Below are 18,369 nucleotides of genomic sequence, written 5' to 3' on the forward strand. Positions count from 1 at the left end.
GCCCATGTGTCGGTCAGCAGCTGGGGCTAGAAGGGCGCTGTTGTTCTGAGACAGTCACGCCAGCCCCAGAAGCAGGCAGCTGCGCTAATCCTCAGCCTGCAGCCCCTGGTTCCCAGAGTCCCTGGTCCCAGAAGATAAAAATGAGACAAAGGAGGGGCAGAAACTTCCCTAGGGAAGAAGCAGCCACGAGCATCCACGTTACTGGCCTTGTGGCTTTTTACATCTGCCCTGCACTGTGACTTCCGGGTTCCAGAAAAGAGAATGATCCTCTTTGTTTCATTTTGTTCTATTTTCTCAATGTCAGTGGCCTGTTCGTTAGTTTTCTGGCTTGTGCCTGATTCTTTGGAGCTGGTGAAAGGACGAGAGGACACCCAGATAGACACTGGGCACTTGAGAGACTCCGCAGCTTGTAGCTTCACACAGGAGGAACACCCCAAACCCTACCAAGGCACAGTCAGTAACCGAGTACCAACTGGCAAGTTTTGTGTCCATTTTCACAATATGAATGGACAAAGGCTCTGAGCCACTGAGACAGATGACACTATCATTAAAGGGTAAATTATGAGCAGACCCAGTCCCAGTCCTTGCTCTATATCAAACTCTGCGGCTAAGGGCTGTTAAAAACTATCTGTGAACTTTCCCCCAAGTCTACTTTTTTCTTCCACAGCTCTGAATTTTTCACTTCTCTACCTCTTAATCCCCTCTTTGAAAATAAAGCAAGACCATAAACATCTGTCGGGCTCGTCTTTCCTCTTGATGTTTTCCCATAGGAAACAAAACAAAATTAAAAAAAAAAATTTAAAATCACAACACTGACCTACTTACGGATCTGCACTTCCTCATATTGAGCCCAGTTCCTGAGCGGTTTAGGACACAAAGGCACCCCCTTCCCTGGGAAGGGATGGAGCTCTGTGAAACAGAGGGGTGGCTCACACCCCCTGCTAGGCAGGGCTGGGGACCAGCTAGAAGGTGGTGGAAACTGTCTGTCACAGGATGGAACAGCGGTTCTCAAAGTGTGGTCTCTGGGCAGTAGTATCAAATGGGAGCTCATTGCAAATGCAAAGTCTCAGCCCTGCCTCAGGCTTACAGAATCAGAAAGTCGGGGCTGGGTTCCAGCCTAACAAGCCCTCCAGGTGATTCTGATGCAAGTTCAAGTTTGAACCCTCTCGGAGGGAAAAGCTCCTCCACCTAATGAGGTTATCTGAGAGCGGCTGGCCAGGAGCAGAACAGGGCTAGAAGTTTATCTCAGATCCAGAGGCCTGAGGCAGGAAAGAATGCGGGGCTGAGACGGAGTCTGGGTTCTGGTCCTTGCTGGGAAGGTCCAGGCTTCAGCCTCCAGCAGCATCCACCTCCCATGCCTTCCCCTCAAGGGCTGCCCACGGTCTCTGCTCCAGGCTCGTTGGAGGAAGCCACACCGGCCACCAGAACAGGGCACAAAAACCTGCTGCAGTGGCCCATACCTGTGATCCCAGCAACTCAGGAGGCTGAGACAGGAGGATCACAGATTCCAGGTAAGCCTCGCAACTTAGCGAGACCCTGTCTCAAAAAAAAAAAAAAAAAAAAAAAAAAAAAAAAAAAAAATACAAAGGACTAGGACGGAACTCAGGGGTAATGTGTTCCTGGGTTCATTCTGCAGGACCCCAACTGAAACACACCAGCCAGCACAAGCACACGTCAGCAGAGCTCCTGGGCTGCAGAGTCCAGGCCTCACTCTAAAGCTCACTAAACCCTGATGGGTGAGGGACTGTGCCTGGGTCCTGGGTAATGCCTGGAGTCCAATTCCCTTCACCAGTGGCTGCATGCAGGGCACTAGGTTCACAGCCTTTGGCTTCTGCCCACCCAACCTTCCCAATGACCCTTCCTGGGCCTCCCATCAGAGCTTGTAGCTGATTTAGGTCCGCGCCAGGCCTGCCTGAACCCTGAGGTGCACCCCCCGCCCAGGCTGCCCTGCAGGGAAGGGCGCAGGTGGGATTCCAGCAGAGGAGAACCTCCTGGGCTGTTGGGGTGCAGCCCCACAAGGCCTCTTGATCACTGGCCGGCCTGATTCGGGCCCCAGCAAGACCCAAGTCCAAGTTGCCCAACCTGCCCGTGAGTCCCCACCCTGAGGCTGCCACCCACAGCCTCCCCCAGCCCTGGCCCCAGCCTCCTTCCACCTCATGGTGATTAGCCATTACTGCCACGGCACTCGTATCTTAGGTATCCTGGCCGAGGCACTTTCTAGTCTACCAGACGCCTTCACCTGCGTTAATTCGCCTGACATCACTCATCCGGTACTTGGGCTTCCCCCTTTGGATCTGGGGAACGCTCCAAGATCTGTGGCCTGCCCCAGGGCCCTGGGGACTGGGAGTGTCAGGTGCTTCCCCTGAGGCCGCCTCCCGTCTCCCAGGCCCCTCGGGGACCTCCCCAGAGGAGCAGAGGAAGCCAACAGGTCAGAAGCAGCGCCTGCTGGCTGCACCTTCAAGAAGCCCGGGCAAGTGCCCCCCTCTTCAGCAATGGTGGGGAGGACAAGAGGCACGGGGCAGGGACTGGAGGAGGGGCCTGCAGCCAGGATCCAAGCCTGGCCACGGCAGGCTCCCAGGTCTCTCCCCAGCATCCTCCTCCGTCCTCCCAAGAGATAAAGCCTGGAGCCCATCAGGCAGGCCCAGCCAGTGACGGTCAAGGCCACCGGGCTTTCCTGGGCAAGGGGTTCTCATTTCTGAGCTGGGTTCCTCTTCCAGGGATTCTGGTGCGATGCGTGGAGAAGGGGAGGGAGCAAGAAGCCAAGAAAGGGAGATGGGCCAGAGGGCAGTGACTGTGGTGACCCCTTCCTGACCAGGGCCTGGGGTGAGGCTGAGCTTCGGGGGGCAGGGTTGGCCCAGGCCTCTCTGCGCCGACCAGGAGGTGCCCATCCCCAGCAGCTGTCCCTCGGCTCCTCCACCCCAGTTGCTGCCCCACACAGAGCCGCCCCAGCCCAGCAAGACACAGGGTATCAGCCGTCTCCCAGAAACCCATCCAGGGGACACGAGGGGAGGACAGGGAGCTTGGGAAGAGTCCTCCCTGGAGACCAGAGGCTGCCTCCCCCACCCGCCATGGGCACGAGCAGCAGCTGCTGTCTCTTTAAGGTGAGCCCTGGCCCCTTGGATGACTGGGGGATTAGAGCCTTAGAGGAGATTAAGGGCGCGGCCAGAGGGGGCTATCGAGGTCAGTTCTCTTCCCAGGATGCCCCGTAGTGACCAAATGCTCCAGTTAGCACTGGGTTTTGTGGTTGAGGCTGCTTGACACAGATAGGACTTTTGTGGCTGTCACCACTTTGCTGGGGACGTGGCCCAGAAAGGGTCAGAATGGGGCAGGTGACCACGGACTGGTTTCCCTGAAAGCTGATTTCTGCCTCTTCTACCAGCACCTGGTCCTTAGGAAGCAGCAGGGGCTGCCACAGAAAGGCCTGGCACACACAGGGAAAGTGACAGGAACCGGGGCCAGGGTGGAAGCAGAAAACCGAGATTCCTTGCCCTCAGTGTCTGGGGTTCAGCAGAGTAGGCTGTTTATTCCCCCCGTTCCAGGGCTTGAACCCAGGGACCCTTAACCACTGAGCCACACCCCCAGTCCTTTATTTAGAGTCAGAGTCTCGCTGAGTTGCTTAGGGCCTTGCTAAACTGCTGAGGCTGCTTTCAACTCTCGATCCTCCTGCCTCAGCCCCCCAAGCTGCTGGGGTTACAGGCCCTTCTTCCTTTGTTTCTACGTCTTCTCCTTTGATACCTCCTGGACCCCACAGTACGCTGTGTGCAGCACTTAGAACATAAACGCAGGGGGACTGACTTTCCAAGGGGGAGACATGACCGGCAAATGGGGAAGTGTCCAATTTCCCCAAAATGAATGGGATTTGCCTCCAACGCCCCCCCACCCGCCCCGGGTCTAGGAAACAGAAATTGCCTATTTGCCGCAGGCAGGGGCAACGGCAGCCCCATGTGAGTCCTGCCCCGGGGCATCGTGCAGGCTCTCCGTGTGCAGCTGGCTGCCTGGCACGCCTGTCCTGGCCCCACGAACGCCAATGGGCTGTTATCTGTGCCAGGCCAGCTGCCCGGGAGCCTTACCAGTTCGTCGATCCCGGAGAAGGTGTGGTTCGCGTTCTCCAGGGAGTAGAGGAGCTGGTGCACCCCGTCGTGGGTCTCGCTGTTCCCATAGAAACCGGTGCCCACGGCGGCACTGCAAAGGAGACCCAAAGGTTAGGGTGACTCCCGCAGGGAAGGTGTGTTTATCTTAAAAAAGAAAGCAAACGTGTGTTTTGGAGCATTTTTAGGTTCACGGCCAAACAGAGGGGCAAGCACAGGGTGCCACGGTCCTCTCCCTCTGTGGGCGGCCCTCGATGCAGCAGCCACACTGCCGTGCCCTCCGTACCACTGCCCAGCCGGGGTGCAGCAGCCCACCCTGGGCCACGGGAGGGAGGAGGGAGGGCAGGCTCACTGGGCGCTGCCGACCTGCCCGGCGATCTGTACCTGCCATCAGCGATTCCTGCAGACCAGTCCCACTGCCCTGAACCCCTGCGCTCTGCCGTTCATTCCTCCTTCCCCAAGCCCTGCGCTCCTTCCCGTCTTCACTGTCGGGGCTTTTCCAGAACATCGCACAGTTGGAATTGTTCCGTTCACAGCCTCTGCAGACTGGCTTCCTTGCCTGGGAGGCTCCTACGTGTCTTTTGCGACCGAAGCGCAGGTTTCCTTCTAGGGCTGGACAGTATTCCACCGACCAGGCCTGTCCAGCCCTTTATCCGCTTGGCTACTGCAGGGCATCTGGGCTGTGCGCAGAGCTGGCGACCATGGGTCCAGCTGCTGTGAGCACTGTGGGGTGAGGAGCTCTTTGGAGGCTGGGGTGACAGGATGATGTCTCTGGGTAAAGGTTAAGGGACCCCAAGCCACAGAGCAGGCGCCAGCTGGCTCCATAGCAGTTTGTTTGACTCTGGGAGTTGGGAGACCAGGGCCCAGCCTTGGGGACTCCACCACAGCAGGTCTGGGTGGGGTGTGGGCACCCACACCTCCATGGCTCCCCAGGGACTCTGCATGGTGACGCTTGGGGGACCACTGAGGCCGAGTCCCTCCCGACACCTCCAGGAATCAGGGACGCCCTCGCCATTCTCTACCCTTTCCCCTGACATCCCCATGCAGCCCGGAGGCAGCTGGTCCCCTCTGCAAGTTCCAGCTTATAGAAACTGGCTTCCTCCGTCCCCATACCCAGGGGGTCCTGCCTTGCCCTCAGGCAGCCCAGGAGACTCGCCAATCTCCTCGCACCCCAGACACCTCAGCGAGGCCTCCAGATCTCAAGTCAGGCAGGTCTGCTACCTGGGCCAAGGTCTGCAGACCCTGGTGCATGTCATCACTGTCCCCTAGCTGCGACTGTCTATATGGTCAGTGTCACTCTGGGACGTGGGCTCTAAAGTCCAGGCTGCCAGCCCGGCTCCCAGCGTGGGGGCTGATGCTCCAGGTTCTCCGGCCTCCCCGCTGACCTTAAGGTCTACAAACAGCACCTGAATCTCTTTGCGGGAATTGCCTTAAGCCCAGTCTCTCCTCCTTCCAAAGTGCTCTATCGATGTTTGTTTAGTCTTAACCGAAAGCAGGACCTTTCCCTCTCTGTGAAGTTCCATCTGGCTGGTGCTGGTCCAGGGTTCCGGCCTGAACAAATCATGCCATTGATCACATTCCATCTGGTCCACACCACTCGGGCTGTAGTGAGATTGATCAGGTGGCTTCCCCGGCTTCATCCAGAACGCTAATTGGTGTGGGGGGTGGGGGTGGGGAGGGAAGTCGAGGGCCCACCCGCCCACGCAGGACGGAGCCCAGGATGGACTCCCCTGGAGGACCGTTATGGGGACCCCCTTCCAGGGCCCTCTCCCGAGTCACAGCTTTCCAGGATGCGGCCCGCGGATGCAGATATAGAACCATCTGGAGGGCTTTCTGAGGTCAGACACGGCCGAATCGGGTGGTCTGGGACCTGTGCGTCTCAGGAGGGTCCTACGCGTTTCCTCTCTCACACACACAGTCTGTGATCCGCTGCCTAAATTCCACCCCTGCGGTGACAAGTTACTGCGATGCCCTCCATTCTTTTCCATGGTATCAAGGAACTAAAACACCCAAAGGTTAAATGCAGGGCCTGTCACCCGTCTTCCGGTTGGTAACGTGACTGGAGAGAGAGCGAAAGAGTGTTTTGTTGTTGCTGCTCCTGGTGCTGGGGCTCGGGCCCCAGCGGGCTCTCCACGCCCACCTCCGCCCCAGTCCTGAAACAGTCGCTGCTGAAAAACAACTTCTGTTTGCTCCTCGTGTTGACTCTCTCCTGCAGCCGTCTAGGCCACGATCGGTGTTTTCTGAGGATTCAGCATCGAGCCGATGCTTTCCCACATTTTAACTTCCTCTTTCCCTTTCGCCAACGGGGATGTTCTGGTTTCACTCTTCTCGTCTGTGGTTTTGGGCGAGGTGGCCCAGGCGTGGCTGTGAATCCGCACCTGACCTTGCGCAGACAGAGGTTGCCCAGGTGGGCCTCAAACTCACGATCCTCCTTGATCCTCCTACCTCAGCCTCCCGAGCAGCTGGGATTACCCCCAGCCTGCCCTAATGGGGGTCTCTTGGTCCCTCCTGGTGTCACGGGTCCTGCCTGGGCTGTGGAAAACCATCTGCTTGAGGGAAAAGACAGAATAAAGGATTTGTTGACTCTGCCGTCCCCTGGGCACGCCAACCCACCATCTTTCCCAAACTCCAATCACGGCCCTTCCAGAAGAGGGGGCTCGGCGCCGCCCCTCCCCGGGCACGTTTTCTTCTGAGCACCGCATCTCCTGCTTCGCTGGGTCCTCGGCGCAGCAGGGAGCGAGCTGTCTTCCAGGCTCCCATCTGGGCCTCCATCCCTGCCACTCCTGCTTCCTCCAGGCCCCTCCCCCACCTCCTTCCTCCCTCCCCCAACTCACTGCAGCGAAGGTGACTAATGACCAGGTGACCGATGACCCGGCGCCAATAAACCCAAGGGCAAGTTCCAATCCCATCCCCTCGGGAAACACTCTGCGGGCTCCTCCTCAGGTGGCCTTCTCCCCTTCCTGGCCACGCCTTCCTGTCTCCTTGGCCTGCGCCCTTTGCTCCAGGCCGGCCACAGAGCGTCCTGCTTGCTCCAGGCGTGGTCCAGGCCCTCTACTAATCGCTCTCAGCTCTTCCGATGCTGGACGGCTCGTCCCCACGTGCCTGGCTGCCGCCCAGTCCACCCTGCGATGTGGTGCCCCCACCAGGGTCCTCAGAGCTTCACGGGTGCCTTAGCCAGTGGGCACCTCCCTCCTCGGGAACCCGGCTCACCTCCCCACCCCACCCACCACCAGCCCCCCGTCCTCCCGCCCTCTCCCCGCGCCCCTGGGAGGCCCATGGCGGCCACCTGTCCACCCCAGCCGGCATTCCACACTGCTTTACATTCGAGCACCTCTGTTCTAAATGCTCCAGGGGGTCTGGCTTCTGTTTAAACCTGATTTATTGGGTCACCCTATCTCTTTGGGAGTCCCACTGTCCTTAAAAGACTCAAACCCCTAACACGGCCTATAGGCTGCTGTGTGGTTTGGTCCCCATCTTGACCTGAGTCCCCTCATTTTCACACTGTGCTCTGTCCCTCCCAGGGCTGCTTCCTGCTCACCATCCACCCAGCAGCCCCCTCAGGCCCTCACCTGCCCTCTGCTCCAGCCACAATGGCCACTTTCTGCCCCATGCTCTCCTGCCACAGGGCCTTTGCACATGTTCTGCTCCCTTCTGCCTGGAGGTGTCTGCTCCTCCCTGTCCCCACCTTTCCTAATTAGTGTCTCCTCCTCATCCCCTCTTGGTGCCCTGATTACCCAGGACCACCTAATTCAGGGAGATCATCCATATTATGCCAGTTCCTTTCCTCCAAAGGGCTCTCTGCAGTTGTCATTATTCACATCAGACTCTGCCTCTCCCAACAGACTCAGAGCCACAAGATCAAAAGGCGGACCTGGTGCCTGTCTTTCGTGTCCCAGGACCCCTCCAGCCTGGGACAAACGTGAAGAAGGCTGTGACTTATTGGACTTGACCCCCAGCCAAGCTGTTCTGAAGCGCAGGTGGTCCCCAAACTACAGTGGGTCTATTTACAGGCTCTTCCGCCTGCCGAGGTGAAGGCCTACCCACGCAGTCACTCCAGCACACGTCCGTCCAGTTTTGCGAGCTCGCTCGGCAGCACTGACTGGAAACGGGCTTTGTGTCGGAGGCTTCGGCCCCGCTGTGGGCGAATGCGCGTGTTCTGAGCTGGTCCAGGTGGCGGGCTCAGCGAGCTGTTTGGCAGGCTGGGTGCGTTCAGGGCGTCTTCCGTGAGGAAAGCCCTTTCGATGTCCATTGGGCTTACAGAGACATCACCCCATCGGACTCCGGGAGCGTCTGTAGTCTGCAGCTTGTGCTTGTTATATTTACTTACTTACCTAAATCCGAGTTCCCAAGAGCCAGGGTTGCTTGTGGAGTGAGCACCGTTGGTCCCACTGGGGTCCCAGCTCTCGGGGTCACCCCTGTGCTGCCACAGGCTCTCAGGAGGAAGATTTGAAATCCAGTCACCTCTCAGGCGCTCTCCCTCTGGCCTGGGGGAGATTCTGGTCTTTGAACCCCAACCTGGGCTAGAACACTTGAAGTTCACATTTAAGCTGGGAGCGATGGCGCACACCTGTCATCCCAGCCACCCAGGAGGCCGAGGCAGGAGGATCACGAGTTCAGGGCCAGCCTCAGCAACTTAGCAGGACCCGGTCTCCAAATAAAAAAAAAAAAAGGGCTGGGGACGTGGCTCCGGGGTAGAGGGCCTGGGTTCCACTCCCCGTACGAAACAAACAGAATCCACATTAGGCCCCAGCCCCACGTCTCCGCCACCCGGGTCCTTCCACACGCTCCCACCCGGGGCTGCCGCCTGTGGCTTTGGCGGCTGGGATAAGCAGCTGTTCTAGCGGAGAAGACCGGCGCCTGCGACTGGAACCCGGGCGTCCTGGCTCCCAGGCTCTGGTCCTCCGCAGAGCAGTGAGGGACTCACCCCGGGGAGTGGCCATACCCACAAGCGACTCGGGGACACTGGGCTTTCAGAAAGACCTCCACAGATACAAAAACAAGAAAAACACCCGCTCCTGGAAACAGCCCGGGCGTGTGGACACTGCCCCGGGCAGGGCGGGCTGGGCGGCGTGGCGGCAGCTCCTCAGCTCCTCATCCAGAGCCGAGGGCCCAGAGCCCGGGCACTAAAAGCTATTGATCTCCCGAGAAGATGCGATGGCCTGGGCTGGAGCCACCTCAGAGTCAAGGCGGCAGGTGGGAGGGGACAGGGAGGCCGGGAGCAGAGGCCCACTGCCCGGGAATGCCACCTGGTCATCTCAGGGAGCAGCCTGTGTGGCCGCCAGGCACGGCCCCTGCGCGGGGCAGGAGGAAGTGGGCCCATCCGCACCCTGGGCACCCGACTCCCAATGCTTGGCCAGAAAAGGGACAGCCTTCACTTGGGGACAAGTTTGTTCATTCAGGTGGCAGGAGCTTGGTCGGGAGATGGTGACCAGACAGCTGAGCGGTCACTCGGGCTCGCCGGGCGGCGGTGGAAGGGCCCCGCGGCCACGGGCTGACGGTGGTACAGCCCAGGTGGCTCGGGATGGCTTTCCGCGCCCCCCCCCCCCACCCCCCCGGGTCTGCCCCGTCCCCAGGCAGACGGAGCCGCACACCCAGCCTGGGAAAAGGGACACAGGGACGCTCACCAGCAGACGAGGCCGGCCACCACTGCCGTCCAGGTGACACAGCAGGAGCTGCGCTGCTTGGTCTGCACCACGGGGTCCCGCCGGCAGCAGCACGCGCACACCAGGTAGGCCGCCAGGAAGGCGAGGTTCAGGCCCAGGCAGACGGCGGCCAGCAGCCCGAGGAGCAGCAGTGCCTGGAAGGGGCGGGCGGTCAGCCTGAGGGCCCAGCCGGGTGCAGGAGCAGGGGAGCCGCCCTGTCCTTCCACCCTGCTCGGGCGGAGCCGCGGGCACCAGCGGGCGGGCTCAGCGGCCCAGGCTCCCGGCTTCACACCTGGATGCAGACTGCAGCAGGCCCTGCCTGACAGAAAGCGCTGAGGCACTCAGGGGACCAGGGGGGACTGTCCAGTGGAGCAGGGGCTGTGGGCCTGAGCCGTGTGGCCAAGGGACACAGACAGGGGAGGATGTCCCAGGGACCAAAGCACCCAGAGGCCTCTGGGAGGTGATGGCTTGGGCAGGATGCCTCGGGGACCAAGTGGGACCTGAGACCGGGCCAGGAAGGGACAGCTGGCACATCTGCTGCCTGCTCCATGCACAGGGCCCCATTGTGCCAGGCCAGTTACTCTCTTGGCCAGAAGCTGAGTGCCCATTCTAGGTGCTGGGCCCATCCAGAGTCACCAGGGGACGGCTCCGTGCTGGGGACGGGGGAGGGCAGTGGGAGAGGCTGGGGATCAGGACCTGCGCCTGTAGAGTCCCTTTCACTGCGTCCTGCAAGGGACAGCTGACCCAGGTGCCCATGGCAGTAGCAAGAGCACAGTCCCAAGGTGGGCAGGGGTCCCTTCTCAGACCACCTACCACCTCAGGGTCCTGCGGAGGGAGCCCGTCAGGATGCCTGGGAGCCCCCGCCACGTCCTCCACTCTCGATTCAGCAGATGGACACCAGATGGCCCTGGGACTGGTGGCCGCCATCCAGCGCTGGACCTGGCTCTAAGTCCGGCTCCTGAGCTGACAGCCCCTCCTGCTCGCCACGTGCCCCTGGGCACTTTCCCCATCCAGAGTCCCCAGGGTCCAGCGTGCCTGTGTCGGGGCCCCGTGTGGTGGTGGCAATCGGCAGGGGGAGCCTGCAGGGCCTGCAGGTCTAAGGGGACACACGCAGGGTTGTGTCCTGAAGCAGAGAGGGCCCTGGAGGCCGCAGTCCAAGGTCCGTGGCCAGTTTCCAGAGCACAGCAGTAGGGACCTCTGCAGAAGCCACCTGTCCCTTCCCCGTGCTGCTGGGCTGCTCAGCCCTGTGAGGACTCGGCCCCCTGAGGGACAGGCTTCTTGGTCTCAGGGACAAAGGGAGCACCAGGAACTGGCCTCCCTCTGGCAGGCAGCTGAGAGGTCAGGGCCAGTGCCTGGAGCACATCCGTCCCCCCACCCTCATCTTGCAGCCCTCGGGTGTAGAAGTGTGGGGGGCCACTCAGCACAACTGTCCCCAGCAGTGACAGGGACTCCAGGAGGCTCCTGCCTTGGAGACAGTGTGCTCTGCCTTGGCTACCGCCTCACAGGTCCTGAGGTCCCACTGCCAAACCCCAGGCTCCCCTTACAGCTTGCAAAACGCGAGTGACATGGACACTGTGCCCCAGCCATTCCACCTCACAGAAGGGAGGGCTTGTGCCCCGCAAGACCCGCACGCCAAGCTTCACAGCAGTAATTGCCAAACGTTAGAAACCACCTAGATGGCTCCCAACAAGATAAGTGCCACGGGCTGCAGCCACAAGAGGGGATAGTTCACAGCCATGAAAAGGATATAGGAGCTACACACGACAAGGTGGACGGAGGGTACAGAGGAATGTCTAGGAGGGCAACAAACCAGCAGAGGCTGTGAGTTCAATTTACATGCAGTGCAAGGTCAGAGAAGCTCACCTGTAGCCGCAGAGGTGTGAACAGCAGCTACCATGGGAGGGTCAGGGGTACACTTTGACCAGGATGGTCTCATGCAAAACTCATAAGTCCACTGAGCTGCACATTCAAGTAAGTTATTTCTTTTTCTTTTTCTTTTCTTGGCACCAGAGATTGAACCCAGGGACACTTAACCACTGAGTCACGTCCCCAGTTCTTTTTATTTTTTGCTAAGTTGCTTAGGGCCTCGCTAAGTTGCTGAGGCTGGCTTTGAACTTGTGATTCTCCTGCCTCAGCCTCCCAAGTGTGCGCCACTGTGCCTGGCTTCCTAGTTACTCCTAATAATTTAAAAAAAGCAAAAGCAAAAAAAAAAAAAAAGAGTAGCAGCCCCCAGGCAGGCCTCCCACGCAGCCAGCCAGGAAGCAGACTGCCCCACTGCCAGCTGCCTCCAGGACAGTCCCAACCAGCATGTCCCCACCCAGCGAGGAAGCACCCTCCTCCCTGAAGCAGTGGAGACCATGGGTACGCACCCCTGCAAAGCCCCTGGGCCTGGCTCGCCTGCTTCAGCCTCCCACAGCCTCCTCCTGCCTGAGCTCTGGAGCCCAGACCTGCGGCAGCCCCGGGTTCTGCAGCCTCTCCAGCTGGCCGCTGGCCTCCGCCAGGGTACTGAGGATGCTTCCGGCCGGCCAGGGAACCGCACCCCCAGGGCTCCTGCCAGCAGCGCGCGCCTCTGCAGCCCCCAGCTGCTGGGAGGCCAAGAACTGGAGCAGGAGGCTGGGGGTGTCCTGGGACAGGAGGGAGGGAGGAGGAGGTGGAAGGGGAAGAGGAGGGAGAGGTCAGAGGGGAGGAGGCTTGAGCCCAACACCAGCCTGTTGGTGTCACCTGCCGATAATAGGCAATTATTTCTCTGCTCCTAATTAACACTCCAGTCCCCAAGTGCATGGAGGGGGAGGGCAGGGGAGGGGAGGGGAGGGGAGGGAGCAGAGCCCTGCTGGCTGGCCCCTGCCCTCCGCCCTGAGGGACAGGGCTAAGGAAGGACAGCCCACACCCCGCCGCCCCAGCACCAGGCCCGTGGCCCCCACATTGGCGTGTAGACGGCCTCTCCCACATCAAAGGTACTGCAATTATTTCTGGTTTGTCACTGTGTAATGAGAAAACCAGAGTGGGGACATCAAGGCAGGACCCCAGTTGGGGTGGCAGTGACACCGCAGCTGGACCCCAAGAGGCTTTGACATGGGGTCGGGGAGGGGCTGCAGCGGAGCCCCCAGGACACAGCTGGGGAGGTGAGCTTGTCCCAGGGTGAAGTGGCACCCAGAGGGAGCCCCGGGCCCACGGGAAGGCCACCCCTGCGGCTCAGCGTGACTGTCTGCTGACGGTGACTCAGGCTCAGGATGAATGGGGCTTCCTCATTCCCACCTCAGCTCTTCTCCAGCTGGGGGGCGGCTTTCCCCTAGTGTCCCCTGGCCGGCAGGGCCTCCTGGGGTTCTCCAAATAGCCCCGCTCTGTCCCCTCCCCTGGCTTAAGGACTTGGGACTCTTGGGGGAGTCTTTGAACTGAAGCACCTGAAGAGCCACAGGAAAAAATATGCCTAAATTTAAACATTAAAACATTTCCTTCAACCTTCTGACACGTGCCTGAGAAAGACAGCAGCCTGGCGGGCAGGACAGATGGGCAGGAGGGCCCCGCACGCCCGCCTGAGTGCTGGTCTCCCAGTGGGGGGCTGGGCCGTGTGACGGTGACACTGAAGTGACTTCGGGGAGACACAGCTGGGTTGATGCGGGGTGCCCTTTCTGTTGTCCCCAACACTGCCCAATGGGCACTGCACAGTTGGGGTCTCCTCTCCGGCAGGGATCACAGAGCCAGGCCCCGCCACCTGTCCGTCTGCTACCTCGCCGGCTCTCACTAGCTCCTCCAGAGGGGACCATCTCCATGTCAACCCTTCTCACCTGTCAAAGGTGAGGTCTGGGCTGCCCCCAGGACGAGGACCGGGCTCCCCAGGCTGCTGGGCAACCTGCACGTGGGGCTGGTGGACGCAGGCCAAGCGGCCTTCCCGAGGACCCAGATCCAAGTTCACCAAGGTGAGGAGAGGGCCACCATCAGGGGACTGGGGGCTCTCGCCACCCCCCAAAGTGAATGGGAGTCCCTGCTTCCTCAGGGAGGTCTGGCGCACTGAGCCTGCTCAGGACCTTGCAGGGACCTGCTCTCTTAAGACCCCCCTGCCTACTAGATGCCACGGGGAGCCCCCTTCAGACCCAGTCTTGCTGCTCCTGTCTTCGCTTGGTCTTCGATGCAACCCCCGTAGACCCGCCGGCTGCCTGTCACTCAGTCACCTGGGCATGCACTAAAGCCCTTCTGCATTCTTCCCCTGGGAGCGCAGGGTCTCTCTCTTTTCTCTCTACCGTAGGGTACTGTGTTTGGACGCGTGTAACTTCAAGGTCGATCATCTGAAGATGTGTATCTTTGGGTCCTGTTACGTGCCATGGGACCCTCCATCCTACTACATGAATATTACATCCCACTGAATACTTGCAGATGAGGGAGGCAAGTCTCAGAGAGGTCAAGACACCTGCCCATGGTTACACAGTGAGAGAACAGGAATCCGACACACCCAGAGGGAGGGCCAAACTACTTGGCTGCTGCCCCTGTGACAGCTGGCCCCAGAGAACCCTCAGCAACTGCTCCAGAAGGTCTGGCTGCCTTGGTTATCACAGGCACCAGGCTTGACAGAGCAGGTGGCCCCAATCAAGTTTGTTGAGGGCTGAGATGACCGACAGCAGAAGCCGTCCAATTCATGCTGTGAGCTGACTGGCTGCCTGACTTTGGTGCTCAGGAGAAAAGGAAAGACCAGTGGTCAGAAAACAGGGGAACTTACCAAAATAGGAGCCGCCTTAAATAACACCCAGATCCTGACTTCCGCCCTGGCCCACCACAGTCCTCTCCCATTCAGGGCTCTGCCTCCACCCCCAGGAGGACCAGGATCAGCAGGGGCAGGGTTGGAGCGGTGGCCATGGGACGGGGATGTTTTCTGGAGCCCAGCACAAAGGGTGTCTGGGGCAGGGACCATAAGTGGGTCCCTCTAGCTCAGCTACCAACGGTCCACAGGACTGAAGGGTGGTGGGTGGGGCAGCCACAGCTGCTGGCAAGACAGGTGCTGTCTGGGGGGGCAGTGGAATGAGGGAGCGCCTTACCACCCCCTCGTCCACCTAGGGGTCTTCTTGATCCAGCTGGGGTTTAGATTTTCTCCAGCAGACAGAAAAATATGGTTGGGACCCCGGAAACAGGATCTGGGCGCCCCCCTAACAACACAGCTGCCTCTGAAATCATATCCGCTTCCTCAGGCACTGGAGGGAGCAGAGCCCTGGAGCTAGCCAGGCAGCTCTCCAGGTCCTTCCCTTGGAGGGTCCGGGAGAGGGAGGGCAGGCAGGAAGAGGACGGAGCCAGGCTGACCCTTGAACTGCCTCCTGCATCCCCCCAACAGCAGGAAGGGTCCCTTCTCCCCTGGCACCGACTGCCTGGGCCTGAAAGCTGCGGGGACACTCAGTTATTATTAGACTCCTGGTCACTGCACGTCCTACCCATCAGGATCCCCTGGGCTCTAAGGAGGCAGGCCTGGAAGCGGGAAGCAAGCAGGGGCCTCCCAGCACAGCCTCCAGAAAAGCGCAGGGCCACTGCCCAATGCCCTGTGGGGGAGGGGTTGGGGAATCACCCTTAAGGCTGCAGGTAGAGGCCAGGGGTCAAAGTCTTCAGACCCGCACAGAGCACTGCGCTGGACTAACCCTATTCCTGGACACCCAGCCCGGGAATGTGGGCTTAACCACACTGGAGACAGTGCCGGGGCTGCAGCTCCGGCTGGAGAGGGGAGTCCAGGAGCAGCCCTGGCTGGCTGTGGGGTGCACAAAGGGCAGAGGTAGGGGGAAGAAGGATCGGCAGAGCAGGAAAAAGGCAGAAGTGCAGGATGAGGGCAGAGACTGGCCCAGAGCAGGGGACCCCAGAACTTCAGGGCCTAGAAGGTATGGGGTGGAGGGGAGGGCGACAGGGATGGGGCAGCCCAGACCCAAGCGAGGACAAAGAGAGGGGGCTGGTTGTCAACACAAGGGGGACTCGGGACAATGGTGCGCGATGGGGCTGATTTGAGGCTACACTCCTCTCCTGAAACAAACACAAGCCGCGGTGGGCTCCTGTGCTCCAGAGGGAAGCCACCCACGCCGCCTCCCCCAGCCCTGAGGCCTCAAGAAGGGGCCCAGGCAGAGGTCTTAGCAGCGGCTCCCACCCTGCAGGCAGGGCCGGGGAGGAGGGGCGCTGGGGGCTCCGGAGCCCCAAGTCAGTTTCTGCCTAAACTTCTCCCAGCGTCTCCCAGGACGCTGGAGAAGACAGCGTCCGGTCTTGGAACCTCACAAGGGGAACTTCGGGGCGCCGCGCCACATCCCCGCACCTCCCAAGTCAGAGCTGCCCCGACACGAACGTCCCCACCCCCACCCGAGCTGTCCTGCCCCTCAGCGCTCAGCCCCCGCCTCCCGCAGGCGGTCTCCGCGCCCTTCCTCCCCTTCCCGAGCCGGCTTAACTCCGATCTTGCCACTTTTCCTGAACCCCGAGGTTCCCAGTCAGAAGAGGCCGCAGGGCCAAGGGTCCCGGAGGAGAATGGGAGCAAGGGGAGAAGAAGGGGCTGCGGGTGGAGGGAGGGGTCTGTGAGGCGCGTGGAGAGCGCGCGCTGCGGAGAGGAGAAGGGGTGGTGCGGGGATTGAGCGCACACCGGCCGGTCCGCGGCGGCTCAGGTCTGGAGCGCCCACACTCACCTCCTGGTAACTCTCATCGCGGGGGCTGAAGGTGCTGTCCACCGGCTGCAGGCGCAGACCGAAGTGCGGGACGTTGTGCAGCCACACGACCCACCAGGGCGCGATGTACTCCACGCGCGCCGCCGGCATGGCTCACTCAGAGTGCAGCCAGCGCGCTGCAGCCGCTTGTGCCGCCGCCACCGGGCCAGGGACGCGCGTCGGCCCCGCCCCGGCCCAGGCCCCGCCCCGGCCCCGCCCCGGCCCGGACCGCCCCAGCCCAGGCCTGAACCCGCTCTCGGGCTCCCAAAGGTTGAGCCCCCAAACCAGCTGTCCCCTTCTGGATTGGGATCCTTTTTGCCCCTACTGGTGCAAGAGGTGGAAGAAGTGCATTTCAGTCTCAGTCCCTGCGTCTCTTATTAGTGACTTAAGATCAAATCAGCTTGTGAGCTGTCCAGTGCGGCTAGCTGTCCCGGCCTGAGAGGCTGGGGGGCAGTTCCAAGAACTTATCAGGGGGTGGGTAAACTGCTATTGGGGGCAGGATGACCCAGTCCCTGGGTCACTCATTTTAAATTCACTCTCAATCATTTATTGACCCACCTATAGTGCAAACCATGGCAACTCAGAGAAATGACTCAGTCCCTGCCCTCCTGCACACCCCGACCACCTCCCCAGCCACCTGACAGCAGCTAGCTGCCCTGAGGAAGGAGTTTGGGGAACTGAGACGTTTTGCTCCTTCCCGGCAGGAGGGACAAGGCCGGCTTCCCAGAACAAGGGCACTTTGGGCTGTCTAGAGGGAAGGGAGGGAGCAATGGGCACCCAGGAAGGGATGAAGAGCATCAGCAGTACTTAGACCTACAGCTGCATCAGTGAGCCAAGCAGACAGAAGCCATTGCCACGTATGTACTGCGCCTTGTGGTGTGGACCACCGTATGCACAGGAAGGCATATGCCTTAAAGGGTGCTTTGGGGAAAATTGGAACAGGTGGGGCAGCCACCCTCAGCAAAGCCGTGGGCCCTTGGTCTTCAGTCCTTCACACACTTACAGATCACCAGACTGTGAATGCAAACAGCCTGGTGAGCAAGGTGCTCAGGCTGGAGGCAGGCGGAGGGCAGGTAGGGACCCACAGAGGTCTGAGTGGCGAAAAGGGTTGTGTCAGGTTGGGGCTGGTTAGAGGCAGCCAGCCTGGGGGTGGTTAGCCATACAGGTGAGAAAGGAGACTCAAGGCAACACAAGGGACTCCTGCATTTTCCCCTTGGGGACTGCGTGACTGCCAGAGGGAGCAGTCTACAGTCCCTTCCTGCTCTATCCAAGATCCTGGGCCAAAAGAGCAAGCCCTGTCCTGTAGTTGAGGCCTCTCCGCAGGGTCAGCTGCCATCTCACACACAAGCCCAAGGCTGAGGCCAGAGGAGAGCAGTAGGCTGGGGAACACTGTCTTCTCCTAGGGGTTTCTTTCACCAACTCCGCATTTTAAAGGACACTTTCCCTATTCTAGGGGGCTTGCTGATTAATAAAACACCCGTTCCTGTTCCTGTCCACATGGTGTTTAGTCTAGGAAGGGAGGCGAGGCGACTCTGAAGGGCCCTGTTGGAATGTAGAGGCAGGATGGAGTTTGCTCCTTGGATGTTTCTTGCATAACTGGAGTGGGATGAGTTAAGGGATGATGGGAGTTAACTGAGGTGTCCTTGGGGGAGGCTTCTGAGTGGCAGGAGTGGGACTTTGAGGTCAGGGACGGAGAGGGCAGGGCTGAAGGGGATATCAGTCAAGTGAAAACCCAGAGTGCATGCTGGGGACAGCAGGGACAGGGCTCAGATCACACCTGTGGTTGCTTGCCAGCGCCTGGGTGGGAGGGACTTGCAAGGTGATGGAAACATTCTCTGGATCAAGTGTAGTGGTCACACAACTGAACTGTAAAGGTCTATCAAAATGCATGGATCTGGACACAAAGGGGTGAATCTCACTGTGTGTAAATTATCCCTGAAAAATCTCACCAGAAAATAAGTACTTATAGTTAAGACAAAAGAAAAAGCA

At 60.1% G+C, this 18,369-nt stretch overlaps 1 protein-coding gene across 1 annotated transcript in view; it reads right to left on the reverse strand.

Moving 5' to 3' along the window:
* Ttyh2 (tweety family member 2) overlaps positions 1–16,537 on the reverse strand; it is a 36,522-nt gene extending 19,985 nt beyond the window's left edge. The window contains exons 1-3 of the mRNA XM_047546795.1: positions 16,363–16,537; positions 9,713–9,885; positions 4,071–4,182 (exon numbers count right to left, since the gene is read on the reverse strand). Of these exons, the coding sequence (XP_047402751.1) occupies positions 4,071–4,182; positions 9,713–9,885; positions 16,363–16,491 (414 nt within the window). The 5' untranslated portion in view covers positions 16,492–16,537. The remainder of the gene's footprint in view (positions 1–4,070; positions 4,183–9,712; positions 9,886–16,362) is intronic.
* Between the last annotated feature and the right edge of the window lie 1,832 nt (positions 16,538–18,369).

The sequence above is a fragment of the Sciurus carolinensis genome, chromosome 3 (genome assembly GCF_902686445.1).
Source record: "Sciurus carolinensis chromosome 3, mSciCar1.2, whole genome shotgun sequence".
Classification (NCBI taxonomy): Eukaryota; Metazoa; Chordata; class Mammalia; order Rodentia; family Sciuridae; genus Sciurus; species Sciurus carolinensis.